At 42.8% G+C, this 14,827-nt stretch overlaps 1 protein-coding gene across 3 annotated transcripts in view; it reads right to left on the bottom strand.

Moving 5' to 3' along the window:
- Positions 1 to 14,827, bottom strand: part of Sdccag8 (serologically defined colon cancer antigen 8) — a 213,391-nt gene that overhangs the window by 162,639 nt on the left and 35,925 nt on the right. For all 3 annotated transcript variants that reach the window (XR_003709718.1, XR_003709717.1, XM_028755297.1), the window contains exon 9: positions 7,788 to 7,926. Coding sequence is in view for 1 of the 3 variants with exons in the window: in XM_028755297.1 (XP_028611130.1) it covers positions 7,788 to 7,926 (139 nt within the window). In the remaining 2 variants the exon portion in view is untranslated. The remainder of the gene's footprint in view (positions 1 to 7,787; positions 7,927 to 14,827) is intronic.

Here is a 14,827-nt window from a genome sequence, read left to right as displayed (position 1 = left end):
TCACTTATAACATGGTATGTACTCACTTATAACATGGTACATACTTATAACATGGTACATACTCACTTATAACATGGTATGTACTCACTTATAACATGGTACATACTCACTTATAACATGGTACATACTCACTTATAACATGGTATGTACTCACTTATAACATGGTATGTACTCACTTATAACATGGTATGTATTCACTTATAAGTGGGTATTTAGGGGAGGGAATATGAAACATCCCTAGGAAGGATACTGTGAGTGGACTGGGGGTGGATAGAGACAGGAACAGGAAGGATCAAGTAGGAGGAAGATGGAGGGAGAGACAACTGGAATTGGGGACCAATTAGGGGAGATAGAAACCTAGTACAGTAGAAACTCCAAGGAATCTTCAAGGGTGAGCCTAGCTAAGACTCCTAGCAACGAGGGACACAGATTCTGAATCAGCATCTCTTGTAATCAAGCAAGACTTCCAGGAGAGGAACTGGAACAGCAAGCTGGCCACAAAACCTACAACTTGTCCTACCTACAAGATGTGTTGTGGTAAAGATGGCTCAGAAATTGGGGAAATGGCCAACCAATGTCCAGTCGAGTTTGAGACTCATGCCATGAGAGGGATCCCACCCTTGACACTGTCTAGGGGGCCAGGAACCAGAAGCTGGATAGCACAGACACCTAGGACAGAACCAAACACAACCCAATAATGTTCTGTTATACCCTAGACCAGAGCCTAGCATGACCGTTATCAGAGAGGCCAGCAACAGACAGAAGCGGATGCAAAGAGACACAGCCAAACATTAGGTGGAGCTTGGGGAATCCTGAAGAAGAGGGGAAGAAAGGATTGTAGGATCCAGACAGGACAAGAACATCACAACAAAACCCACAGAATTAACCAGGGAAGCCTCATGGATATGACCTGTGTCCTCTTCACATGCTACAGTTGTGTAGCTTGGTCTTCTTGTGCATCTCCTAACAGCAGGAGCAGAGGCTGTCTGACTCTCTTGCCTGCTTTCCGGACCCTCTTCCTACCACTAGGTTGCCTCATCCAGCCTTAATATGAGGGAGGTCCCTAGTCTTATTGCAATTTGATATGACACGCTTGGTTGATATCCTTATCTGAATGAAATTGGAAGAGGAGTGGTTATGAGGAAGGAGTTGAAAAGAGACTGGGGAAGAGGAAAGAGAGAAAACTGTGGCTAAGATGTAATATATGAAAGAAAAAAATTTTAAATTTTTGAAAATAAAAATACAAGAAACCAAATGGCACAGTCCAGTAGTTGACAATGGGTATGGAAATGGTCTCGGTGTCCACCATTGGGCTTTATGCACAGTTATGCTGCCCTCTGCTAAAAGCTAAATATAGACAGAAAATTTCTAGGACATGCAGCTAACTCTCCTTCCTTCATCTAGAAGGTATTCACTTTCAGGTGTTTATATTGTAAAGTTTCTGTTATCCTAAAGTAGGAGAGCCAATTTCAGATGTGTCTGATTAATCAAAACCAAATACAATTTTGTTTTGATTAAAACCAAGGGAGTTAGCCCCAAGTTAAATCCTAGCTGAATGCCTTAGAAATCAGGAAACTTTAAGTCAAATTGTAAGAGAAATGAGAGTGAATTTTTTTCCATAACTGAATCCCTTGGAGCCTGAAATACTAGGAAATACTGAATGCTGTGCGATTGTGCTAACAATACTCACTTTCCACTAATCTAGTACAAAGAAAAACAATAACTTTTACTGACATAATGAATACTACTGGTATAAGCAAATGGAATCAGTATATCCAAAGAAATTCCCAACTGAATAAAAACTTAGGTGTTAACATCACGAAGTGTGAGAACAGCAAGAATACGTGAGAGTCTAGCCAGCCCAAACAGCACGCAGGAAAGAATACAGTTTTTGCAAGGAACTGGAGGAAATGCTCTCACGGTGGTCTAGCAGGAGGAAGGCTTGGGGGAGAGCACAAAGAGGAGCCGTCAGTCCTGTGAACACCCTGTGCTGATGACTGACTGCTGTGTCCGAGGCTTCTGTCCTAAGCTCACCAGCAGGACAACGAGTAGGTATGAGGAGCAATGAGGGACCCTTAGGTTATAAATTGGTGATGGCGTCTGTCACTAGGTCTGTCACTCAGTTCACACATGTTAAACAGATTTCATTTTATATACTTTTAAATTGTTTAACATTTATACCTGGTTACAATGAAAGAAACAATAAAATTTAGTAACACGTGAAAATAGAAAATTCAGTCACATATGCATATATATATATATATATATATATAGATATATATGTAGTGTGTGAGTGTGTGTGCGTGTACGCACACACACATGTGGAAGCTAAAGCAGTCCCCAACTGCATCTTTACCTTAATTTTTGAGACATGGTCTCCTACTGACCTGGAGTTCACCCATTAGATAGAGTGGCTGGCTACTATGCCGCAGAGCCCCTCCTGCCTCCACCTCCTCAGCAGGTCCTAACTCAGGCCTGAACTCTTAATGCTTGAGCAGCAACCGCCTTTACCCTTGGACCCAAATCAGGAAATGTGGGATCCTCGAGATCTAACAGGGGACCTGACCGAAGGCTGAGGGGTCTCTAACCTTATTAAAGAGGGTTTGCAGGACACTCGTCCTTGTCATCCTAGAGCTCGCATTTAGTCATTTTGTAGAACCACAGCTGATGTATAACCACGAGGAAACGACACCCTCAAAGGCGAGATCACAACTAAGATGATCATGCCCAAGTGGGGCCTGCACCCCACTTTTCCTGGGGGATCTGGTGTGGTGGGTTCTCCTTTTCCTTACTTGGTGAAAATGGCCACCAGCCTTGAGGATCTGAAAACCTATGCTTTCCCATGCCAGTGGGTTCCACTCGTGTTTCTTCCTTGGCAGTCATTTCATGCTGCTCCTATCAACATTTATTTCAAAACATAACTTACTGGGCTTCGTATTTCTATTTCTAGCTTTATTAAGCCAAAGGATAAAAATTACTATCATAAAGAAGTCAAACATTTTCCACAACAAAACTGACATCTGTCAACTGAAGTTTTAAACCAGGAAACTTATTTTATGGCATCTCTAATCTCCCTCCCAACTGTTATAGTTTCCTAGAAATTCCAGCAAAAGACTCATGAATAATAAATTAATATATTGGTGATTTATTATTTACTGTTAGTGAACATAAAATTTAAAACTTATAAATTTATTTTTCTGAAACAAAGTCCATTAAATAAAAATGATTATCAATACATTTAAGATTCTAACTTATGAATAAAACGCGGTATTGATTTTAATTTATAAATGCTTGCTTACCAGAAACTCATCAATAAGCCTACAAAAAGACTATTTGCATAGTCATGTATCACTTAATTACCATGTTCTGAGAAATGCATACTATATAATTTTACACGTACATAAGCCTAAATGATGTAGGTCATGTCACCGACTCTGAAGCTATTAGGAGACACACTAAATATGAAGTGAATGCTGCCACTGCTTGTGTGATCCTGCACACACAGACACACACACACACACACACACACGCACACACACGCGTGCATACTCACACACAGAAGAAATACAGTCTAAAATAATGATAAACAATACAACACACACGAAAGCCAATAACACAGTTGCTTTTTATCACTGAGAGTTATATATAATAAAAAACCACATATGTCACATTCTGATGCAACAGTAGTACTGATCCCAGCATCACCACACGCATGCCTGCTCAGATGGCAGTGCCACTGGGTGAGGGAATTCTCTGCACTCACAGCTTGTTTTTGTTTTGCACTAGGCACTCTGATGCAAAGAGCATGACTTCCACACCCACGAGGGGAGTCCAGTGCTCAATGCTTTTCTGGTTTCTTTTCCACTCCAAATTTCTTATTCCTGCTTTTTTGATTCTATCAAAATCCAAAACATAGAATAAAAGAGAAACATTTTTAAAAACATTATTTAAAAACATTAAAAAACATTTAAAAACATACTGAACCTTCCATGTTGCCATTTGTAAAGAAAATCTTCCTCAGAATGTTCTTTCGTTTCTCACGTGCTCAGCGGCTTCTCTAAGCCCATGCTTGCACACATCACTCAGCCACTTCGCTCCTGAGACAGTCAGGCAGGCAGGCAGGCGGCCTAGGAACCTCTGCTCTCTGCTTCTTGAATTTCATCAACACATTCTACCCTCATTTATTCCCAGATTTTACCTCTTCTCTTTAAAAGTCATCTCCAGCTGTAGTAAGTTACACTTTCCAAGTAAAACCCTCCACCAAACTCTCGCTATGCACTAAAAGTTTCCTAAGTGGCTAGCACAGAGTCACTTCACTAAGTTCATCAGGATGGTTTCAGTTTGTATTGAAAAAATACGGCTTTGTCCAAACCACAGATCTAGGGAGTGGGACATAGACCGTTGCTGGATAGCATCTCCACACCAATACCCGAAAACAACATTACAGTCTTCTCATTCCTGATATTTGATTTCTTACAAACAGGTCAGGTACTTTCACAGCCACTAGAAATGTAAATAGTGCCATAAAGCAATGCCTTCTACTTTGCATGCAATACAAACAGTGACCACTAGGTGGCACCAAATGCCAAGCAACTACCTAGCATTAAAAAGTACTTCTAAACTGAAAATATCCACACTCACTACCTTTTAATACTCCTCCTAAGCAAAATTCATATGTCTTATCAGAACTTTAGGTGAAAACTCACAGACTTTAACATCATGTTAGCCACATTTCAACTCATTGTGAATGCCAGGTGCACAGCACACAATGCCTGCCTCGCACATTCTTCTTCCTTTTTAATATTCTCTCATATATTCACACATCTCAGCCACAGTTCCCTCCCCCCACCAATTTCTGTCTCCACTTCCCCTCTGACACAAATCCTTTTCTCCTCCTTTTTCCTTCAGAAAAGAGGAGGCCTCCCAGGGATATCAACTGGACAAGGCATAACAAGCTACAGTACAGCTGGTTGCAAACCCTCATACCAAGGCAGGATGAGGCAACCCTGCAGGAGGAAAAGGATCCCAAGAGCAGGCAAAAGACTTAGTGACTCTCACTGACAGTCCCACAAAAACTCTAAGCTAAACAACCGTAACATATTTGCCAAGGACCTAGAGCAGAACCTCGAAGGCTCCATGACCAGCACTTCAGTCTGTCAGGCCTTGTAAGTCATGTAAGCTGAGTCTGTGGGCCGTGTTCTCCTGGTGTCCCCTACCCCTCTGACTCCTACAATTCTTCGTCCTGCTCTTCCATGGGGTTCCCTGAGCTATGAGGGTAGGGAACCTGATGGAGATCTGCAATTGGGGCTATCTCTAATGTGTAGCTGTGGGTCTCTGCACCATGGTCCCCTCAGCTTCCAGAGAAAGCCTTTCTGAGGACGGCTGGGCTGGCACCATGGTCTTGCTAATTCTCAACCATCAGTTTAAAAAATTACTAGTTATCAAATATCACATTTATTTTTAAAATTACTAATTTCCCTTCAACAAGCATTAGCTGTTGAATTATGCAAATGGTACATGAGAAACACAGTGTTACACATATAGTCCCTCAGTGGGGACGGCTACAGAGACTTTGTAACAACAGTGGAGTTCAGGGGAGCAGAGATTCATTCAGACAGGAAACAGGGGATGTGTACAAAGACTGCCACCTGAACTGCGCCTCCTCTGAGGAACAAGTATGCCATCTATGACAGGTACCTAGTAGCTGGCACTGGCTCAGAGAGCTCAGGAAAATGCTCAGTTATAATTCACATTGTGGATCTGCACAAAAGAGTGTAGTGAAAGACAATGCTCGGAAACTCTGGAGAGAGGCCATGCTGAAGAATTTCCTCTTACTATACTTCAATAGAGGGATTCTTAGGGGGATATTGACAATTCAGAAAACCTACGACAGTGGAAAGGACACACTGGAACTGGGGGGACCCCGGAGAGCAGTCAGGAGTCTGCATGCATGGTGTAAGAGTACAGCAGCGTGGGATGACAACTGTGGGTGCACAGGGGACTCTACAGAGAAACAGTGCATGGCAAGTGACTGGAGTCATGGTGAATAGTGGGGAAGGGCTGAAGATGCTGTAAATGCCAGAAGCGAGAGCTGCTGGTGAGGAGACAGTATTAGTGATGCCAGAAGCGAGAGCTGCTGGTGAGGAGACAGTATTAGTGAGCAAGCCAACAGCAAAGACTCGGTCGATGGAAAGTGCAGAAGATGCTCACAGCAGATGTGACTCCGGCGAGACCAGTGACAGGAAAAGTCTCATGTCGTGTTCAGTGGACATGGGTTTAGAAAGAATGAATCCTAAGAGATCGGGTACTGTATCATATAGGACCAGGAAGTCACATGTGGGTTTAGTAAAGCAGACCCAAGAGTAGCTCAGAAAGCTACAGAGAGAAGATCCACAGGAAGACAGTGGCCGCTGAGCAAGGGAAGAAGACTCCCATGAAGACAGGACAGCTCACACTTCCAAAGACACCGGGTGCGGGGAATGGGATGAAGACAAAATGAGACATCTGGACAGTAATGAGGAAGTGAGCCATTCAATATGAACACAAGCTAGAAAGCGCAGAACCACAGCCAGGCTGCACCGGAGCGAGCACACAGCCGGGCTGCACCTGCCCACAGGGGATACGAACGTTACCTGGACAGACAACACCAAAATGACAGGCAATCAAGGTTGGGTGAGGCAGAGGTTGCAGGTACAGATAACTTGAACAAGACCAAGATGCCCAAGGCTTCTTAGTTTCACTGAGGCTTTTCAATTGTAACTTTGAAATCCTAGTGTATTGTTGGATGCTATACATGATGGTAGTGGGAGAGGTTTTATTTCTGAAAACACATAACAGGAAATTTTGGCTCAAGGAAAATTGTGGTTTTCAAATTATGAACTTTTACTGGCATTATAAAATGTCCATCCTGATAACAGGAGGTAGTTTTCTATTCAGTGGGAGTGAACTAAATTTTAAGTGATAGTAAGGGAATTTATTAATAATAAGTGTCGGTATATAATAAAATATAGCATTCAAGATCTGTTGAATGGGTTTTAACTATTCTAGTTAAAAGAAGATACAGTTGCCTCATTTCTCCCTGGCATGCCTTCCCGCTCCTGACATCCCTTCTCACTCTCTTGCTTGCAGGCTTTGATCCAGTGTGAGCAGCTGAAGAGTGAGCTGGAGAGGCAGACAGAAAGACTGGAAAAGGAGCTTGCCTGTCAGCAAGAACAAAGGGCTTTGGAGAAGGAGATGATAAAGAAAGAAGTGACCAGAGAGAGGGAAGATGCAGAGTCAAAGGTACTGCGTCAGCACTCTCTCCAGCTGAGGGACCTGATGGGTAGATCTCAGTGGGTAAGGGCTAGCTTCGGCTCCCTTTTGGTCCCTCCTGACAAGGGAGGTGGAGCAGAGGTGCTGGCGGTGGAAACCTGCCATGGGCATTCCTCTTGAGAGGTTCTTGGGGCCAGAAGTCAAGCTAGACTAACACATGCAGAACCTGCCTGTAGTGATGTACATACCTGTACTCAGTAAAACTATCTGTAAACAAGAGGATCATGCACACAGGGCTCCCAAAGCACTTCCCCATATTGTTCTACACTCTCGAAGAAGTGGCAGAACAGAAGCATTTACAGAATAACATTCTCCAAATAGTAAGCTTTTATTTTATTTTTTAATTTAGAGAAATCAACATTTGTGGACTGGCATCGTTTTGTGTGTTTGGCATTAGTTTAGTTATGAAATAATCAGAGAAATATACCCGTGGAAAGTGGCTGTGTGTCATATCCGTCTCTAGCCATTGCACTTGCCTTGGTCTTTTCAAAGTTGGCTTCCTCGGTCATCTGCACAGCATGCTTCACTTGTTTATAGGCACTTGTCTCTCTCTCCTGCACTTCTGCCAAGCTGCTCCGCACAGAAACTAGCACAGACATTAAGTCATCTCTCTCTCTGTCAGCACAAAAAGAACACAGCAGGTAAGAAATGAGCATGTGTCACGTACTCGGAAGTCGGAAGACAGGAAAGGATCCGTGTGTGTTAGAAGTGCTATGGGGACAGTCTCAGCTCACATCAAGCACAGCCCAGAGAATGACCCTCTGTCCTCCGTCTGCAAGTGGCAGGTGGAGTGGCAGAAAGACTGAGGTGTTTCAGGCATGACCACATCTGCATGGGACAATACTCTTCTGTGGAAAGGGCTGGCACATGCAGGACCATAGAGTAAAGCCTCAGCAAGAGGTACTGACTTAGAACAAGCAAGAGAGGAAGCTGGGACAAGCTGCCAAGTTCAGAAGATTGTGTGTACATCAAAGGCAGGTACACCAACAAGGAAGTGTGTGTTAAAGATTTAGAATATCTGAAGAGAAACCGTGCTCTCACTCCTTAGCAGGGGTCGGGTTCAAGGGCTGTGCCATGCTATCTACTCTGGCTTGCTTGGACTGGTAGAAACACTTCCTTTTCCATCTTTCCAATGGCTTCATTTTCATCCCCTCTTCCCCACCTCCCACCCCTGGTTAAATTCTCTCAGCTAGTTATGAACAAAACCTATAGATTATTCTGCTGTTTATTTCTGCTTTTTATTTCAGTGGGTATTTTTATGGTATTCTGTTGGGAGCCGACTCCTAGCCGAAAGTGGCTATCATCTTTGCAGCCATCTCAGGCCATATACCCTGACAAAAGACTTGTTTTCAACAGCCCGAGACAGCTGAGCACACTCTGATAAACATCTTGTTTTTCTCACATATCTTGTTTTGCTGTTTAGTGTCACCAGCTGCTGGGCACACGTGGTCTCCACGCTGCTGGGTGCACGTGGTCTCCTCACTGCTAGCTAGGTGCACGTGATATCCACGCTGCAAGGCACATGACGCAGTGCCTTCAGCTGTGCTTGTCCATGAGGGCAAGGCACGTGGAAAAGGGTATAAATACCCAGGATTTCCTTCCAATAAAGAGACTTGAAGAGACTTGACCAGACTCCCTGTCTTGTCTCCATTCTTCGCGTCTCTGTCCCCACTCTCTCTCTTGCTAGGCCCTGACCCGCAGACCGGAGCAGCAGAACGGGCCGTTACAAAGTGGCCCCCAGAACGTGAGGCAGAACGGGCGGCTACAATATTCTTCAAGCCCTCCAGTTGTACATACAACACTCAAATTGAACAAAATCTTGGCCACTGGTTTTGATCCTGGGCAAGCTCCACCCACTCCTAAACAAGCCTCAGATGTCCACTAGGCTGAGCTGCTTGTTGGGTAAGCAGAATATCAGTGCTGTGACATGTACAATAGCAAGGATCCAATTTCACGGGGTAAATAAATTCCATAACAAATTCTCAGGATATTTCCCAACTTATCACTGTGCAGCAATCCCCAGTAGAGGGGATGAGAGAGACAGCTCAGGTAGAAGAATTTGCTCTTAGTGAGGACCTGGGTTCAGCACCCACCCCAAGTGGTTCCCAACCAGTTCAGTCTCTCGGGACTCAATGCAGCATCCTCAATGCCGAAGCCACCTACTTGTATGCAGACAAGCTATCACACGTATATGCAAAATAAAACTACAGTTTAAATAAAACTGTACATACCCACGGTGCCAAAGGGAAAGTGAGGTAGTGAATTTTCTGTACACACAAAGCAGAGTGAAATGCATGCTGGACTGTACACATGCCATCGTGTACACCACCAATGTGACCAGCTTTCTCATGCAGCACCAACCCGCTGAAATAAAAACTTAGTTTGCCTTGTGCTGTCAGATTCTAAACTTTCAGAGAAGAAACAACTGGGAAAAAAAGAAAGCAAAGCAAGCATTGAAGAGTGGTTTGGAAGATCGATCACAAACATTGATTTCAATACCCTTCTAAGCTAACCAATGACTCCATTTCACAAATCTCCTGAAGAAAAGATTTTAAACTATCTGTGGTATTTGGAAAACAGCCACATTTTTAGAAACATTTAATGCTGAACACATTCATAAAAGCTCTTTTTGTTAAAAACAAATTGTTACAAATAGCATAAAATTCATGCAGTGATGATGGACTTCTTGATTTGTTTTAAATTGATGAAAATTACTTAATTTTTATTCTAAGTGAAATAAAAACAGTAAATTGTTCTGATTGAATATTCTGAAGCATAATTATGTGGGAAAGTAAGAGACTCAAAAGCAGATTTAATCATTCTAAAGTTAAAAAAAAAATGAATGCCAGCAAAACAGAATTTGTACTTATTTGAGCTTCTAAACTAAAGTGTAAGTAACATAAATGGGGGATACACAAGTGAAGAGAACCTATGAATCTTGAAGAAAGCCACCCTTGAAGGATGACAAACCAGTCTGAGGATCACATGGTCACTTCCCTGAGCGTTACTGAATAGCAAAACGTTCTAACTCAGTGGCATCCTTTATCTACTCTGACACTGCAGTATCACAGATGAGGTTCCCAGCTCAGTGCATGTAGAAGAAGTTAACAGATACCACAAGGCCAGGTGCTAGCACATCTGCCTCTTATGGGAGACAGCTTTAACCCACCTAGTTTATTTTCAGGGCATCCTCTATCAAGAGTAGAATTCGTCACATAGTAGATGCCCAACAAAATAAATGACAAGAAGAGCATATGTATGGGGCTGTGCAACAGCTCACCGTGGGAAAGCACTTGCTGCTGAGGCTGACAAACTGAGTTTGATGCCAAGGACCTACATGGTGGAAGAAGTTAAACAACTCCTGAGAGATGCTCTCTGACCTTACATGTGTGCCATGGCATGCATGTGTGCTCATACAAACACATGCACACAAAAACACATGTAAAATTAAAAACATAAAATTAAAATACTTTAAAATAGTTTAGTCTGCTTGTGAGTCTACTACTTTTCCATATTAACATAATCTAAAAAGCTCAAGTGTTTGAATATGGACATCCATAACAGGAAGACTTCGGAAGTGATACCAAAGGAGTTTCCAATAATAATGTTGTAAGATTTAAACGGAAAAGATCAAATTATTATTTAGAGGAGCAGAGTAAAAGTTAGCTCTTCTAGTTCAAGATATTTTCAGGATATAAATTCATCAACCCTTAAGCCAAAGAAAGTCATCAAAGATGAGCTGCAAACACAGACACTTCATTAAAATCATCCTTTAGGAGATGGCAAATGAACATCGCACAGACAGGCATGAGTGGTCCGACTGCTACCACGGCCACGGGAGGCTGTGCAGGTCGTCCTGGCAAGCTGCACTTAGAGCTGCTTCTCGCCTTTGGCTGGGTTTCAACTCCACTCCCTGGATGACACAACACTGGACACTCAGAAAACAAAGAGCTCTGGGTGGCAGGCTGGGCTTGTCAGTGGGGAGCCTCTGCCCCATTTTCCTCTGCCTGCGCTTTCTCAGCTGATCGCCTCCTACTTTGCACCCTACACTTTCCTCTTGCATCTGATGAGACAACAGGTTATTCAGAAATGTGACAACACCATGGCAGGTAGCCAGGTCGACTGTGGGCAGATGCACCCTCCTCCAGAAGCTGTGTCTAGAAGACAAACCTAGTGGTAGCCCTGAGGACAGTGGGACACAGTGGAACAGGCACATGTGACATCGTCTTCTGAGGCAAAGTTCTGCAAAACCTTAAAAACAGCACATGATGACTCCAGGGTCTTGGCCAGGGAGTTTCCTGAGGAAGCTGAGCTAGCCACATGAATTAAGCTCAGAGTACTCCACAGCCCGGGTAGAAAGCAGTCAGGGCTGAAGACAACACACAGAACACAGCCTGCAGCCTGCACTGGAAAGGCCTTTTTGAGCGCTCACTATGAGTATAGCACATCAGGAACTTAACACTCAGACTGAGCAGGTTAACCCAGGCAAAGACCCTGAACCATGGCAGCCCTGGCTGGAAATACACAAAGGAGAGGGTTACTTTAAGAGACACGAATCAACTTCATCTTGAAATACAGAACTATTAGGAAATAAGGCTTTAGGTCACTGTCAATTGTAAGCATTTGCAATACACATCGTTTTAATAAGCACCATTAGTCCTGTTTTTAAGGAAAGTCTAGAGGGCTGACGAAACATTTCTTTGTGCCTCATTTTTGGGAAAGCTCCCTGCTGCAGTTCTTTAAAGCCAGCTGGACAAAAGCCTGCCAATGAATACAAAATGGACCAAAACTCCAGGACAGCACTACTGGAGTCATTTCTCCTCAAAAAAGAAAAAAAAGTAACCAGAATTTCTCTGTAGAATTTTCAACTATCTCCTTGAAAACCATTAAAATGTTATCATTAAGAAAGAGTATAAAAGAAATTAGCGCTACTTTTACCAACTTTACAGGACAAAGCAGCCTGAGTGGGAGGCACTTCAGAAGATTTCAAACCAACTTAGAAAATGCACGCAGTATTAACAAATCTGAAGTTACTCATTATGATCCCCAACATAAAACACCACAAAAATATGGGTGGCCTGGTCCCTGTGCCATGTCTCATGCCTCCCTGTCTACCACACACCACTCACAGTTCCCACAGCCCGACCAGCTCTTGCTGCACTGTGTGTGGAAGGAGAAGCTGGCGACAGGTTTCACAAGTCCATGTTTCACGAGGCTCCGGCAAGCTCTTTGAATTTATCACATTTAAGGTACAATTCTCAAATTCTATATTAAAACTATGTAGCATGCACTGACTGACATTAAATACACAAAACTAGAAATCCAGACCCAAGGCATGCTAGATGCTTTTCAAAGTCAGCGTCATGCTCTGTGGCTGCACTGTGCATTAATAAGCTGGAAAGGTCTAAATACCAGATTAAACAAAGGGAGCCTTACAACCCCCAAAATCCACAGAAATAAGAAAAGCAGAAACCTTTCACCCTATTCTGTTACTACAGTGCAACACAAGGCCACATTGCTGAGACAGCAGAAATGTGAACTCAGTAGGCCAGCACTGCCTCTCAGAGCCTGAGATCAAATTTAAGATAACAAAAGCAGAATTCTAACTGACAAGACTCTAATTTTTAAACAAAAGCCAGACACTCAATCAATATAAACACTGTAACCTCCATCAGACAATCAATCAATATAAACACTGTAACCTCCATCAGACACTCAATCAATATAAACACTGTAACCTCCATCAGACAATCAATATCAATCAATGTAGCCCCATTCAACATGTTCTCTACAACCTAGAAGGCCAACACTATAGGGCTGCACTCTGATCTTATTTGTTGGTTGATTTCACTAGACTAACTAGTTAAACCTGCCTTTGACATCTACTTCTTTGACATGTATCTCCATGTCAAATTAGCTACCAATGGGATTAAAGACTGTTTGAAACAAATCTTGCATCCTTGTGGCCCCTTTTCTACTTTTCCAGTGCTAACTACTGTTAAATACCTGGTATGTATTCTTTCAAATCTTTTTCTGTATACATAAATGACACTAGAGAAAATATCTAATATTGTATTGGACCTAGAAAATCGAATGGTTTTGTTTTGCTGTGATGTTGGGTAGTTTTATTGACTTTGGAGTTAGGTTCATGTTGAACCACATGGGTCCTCTATGCTTCCTCACATACGTGGACGTGGATGTACAAGTCTGTGTGAACTGTGTGTGTGGGTGTGCATACAATTTTTAATTGCTCACATTTACTTACCGTGTGTGTGTGTGTGGGGGGGTGTGCATACAATTTCTAATTTTTCATGTTTACTTACCGTGTGTGCGTGTGTGTGTGTTACACGTGTGTATGCTACAGTACCACTGTAGAGGTCAGAGCACAACCTGCAGGGCTCGGGTCACCCCTTCCACTATCTGAGTTCCCAGGGAATGAACTTAGATCAAGTTTTGCAGCAGGCAGCTTGCTGGCTGAGCCATCTCTCCAGCCCCGGATTCTTCCATAAATCAGCACAGCTGACACACACCACAGTTTAGTTATTCCTTTTGAACGGTACTCAGGCTTTTGCACCCTCACAAATAATGCTACAAAAGCATTCAATGTTATACTGTGCGTATATATGAGCTTTCTTCGTAGGAAACTATAACACATAAATTAAATATTAATAGGCAGTGCTACATCATCCTACAAAGTAGCTGTGCTGATTTCATAGTGCCACCAGCAGGGAATGAAAGTCCTGGTCTCCACGGAATCTCCCATCGTTAGTCACAACCAGTCCGATGGAGTAGGTTGTTCTTAGTTGAGTGACTATCTTCTGATAACTGACAGCTTCCTCTCTTACCAGCTCCTTCCCCTTCCTCCTAGTGCAGCAGGGCAGTCTGCCTGGTTTTATTTCAAAACTGAGTACACTCTATTATTTAGTTACACATGGCAAACATTTTCCCAAACTTTTACTATAATTTGCAATATTTTATTTTAAGTAAATTAAGTCAAGAAGTTAAAATTGTTTTATAGTGCTGGGAATTAAACCTTGGACATGCTGGATCAGTGTCACATCGCTGAGGTACATATCGAACCTCATACTCTGTGAGACAGGATCCTGCTCTACAGTTCAGACTGGCTTTGGATTCTCTGCTTTAGCCTACTGAGTGCTGTCACGATAGGCGTGGGTTACCACGCCCAGTCCCCATGAGTACATTTTTAATGAGTCAAGGGAATAATGTTTTGGCTGTTTATGACTTTCACTGTTCCATATCATGCTTAGGGTACGAGCCCAAAGCTATCCGTCTACTTCTAATACTTTTATAGCCTGAATTACATTTGGCTCTTTATACATAATTCAGTTTGTAAAGTACAGCTCTATTCTTTTTTTCCAATAGAAAGAAAAATTTAATTTCTCTGAGCCACTGCTTTCCAAGTTATAATCAGGCATAATAGTACCTGCCTCACAAGATGTATTTACGGTTAGAGGAGACTATGTTTTCAATGGCCTAGCGCAGACCTGGCCAATCA

This window comes from Grammomys surdaster, unplaced genomic scaffold (assembly GCF_004785775.1).
Source record: "Grammomys surdaster isolate TR1022 unplaced genomic scaffold, NIH_TR_1.0 126051, whole genome shotgun sequence".
NCBI lineage: Eukaryota > Metazoa > Chordata > Mammalia > Rodentia > Muridae > Grammomys > Grammomys surdaster.
The sequence above is the reverse complement of the archived record's forward strand: the minus strand, read 5'-3'. Positions and strand labels throughout refer to the sequence as shown.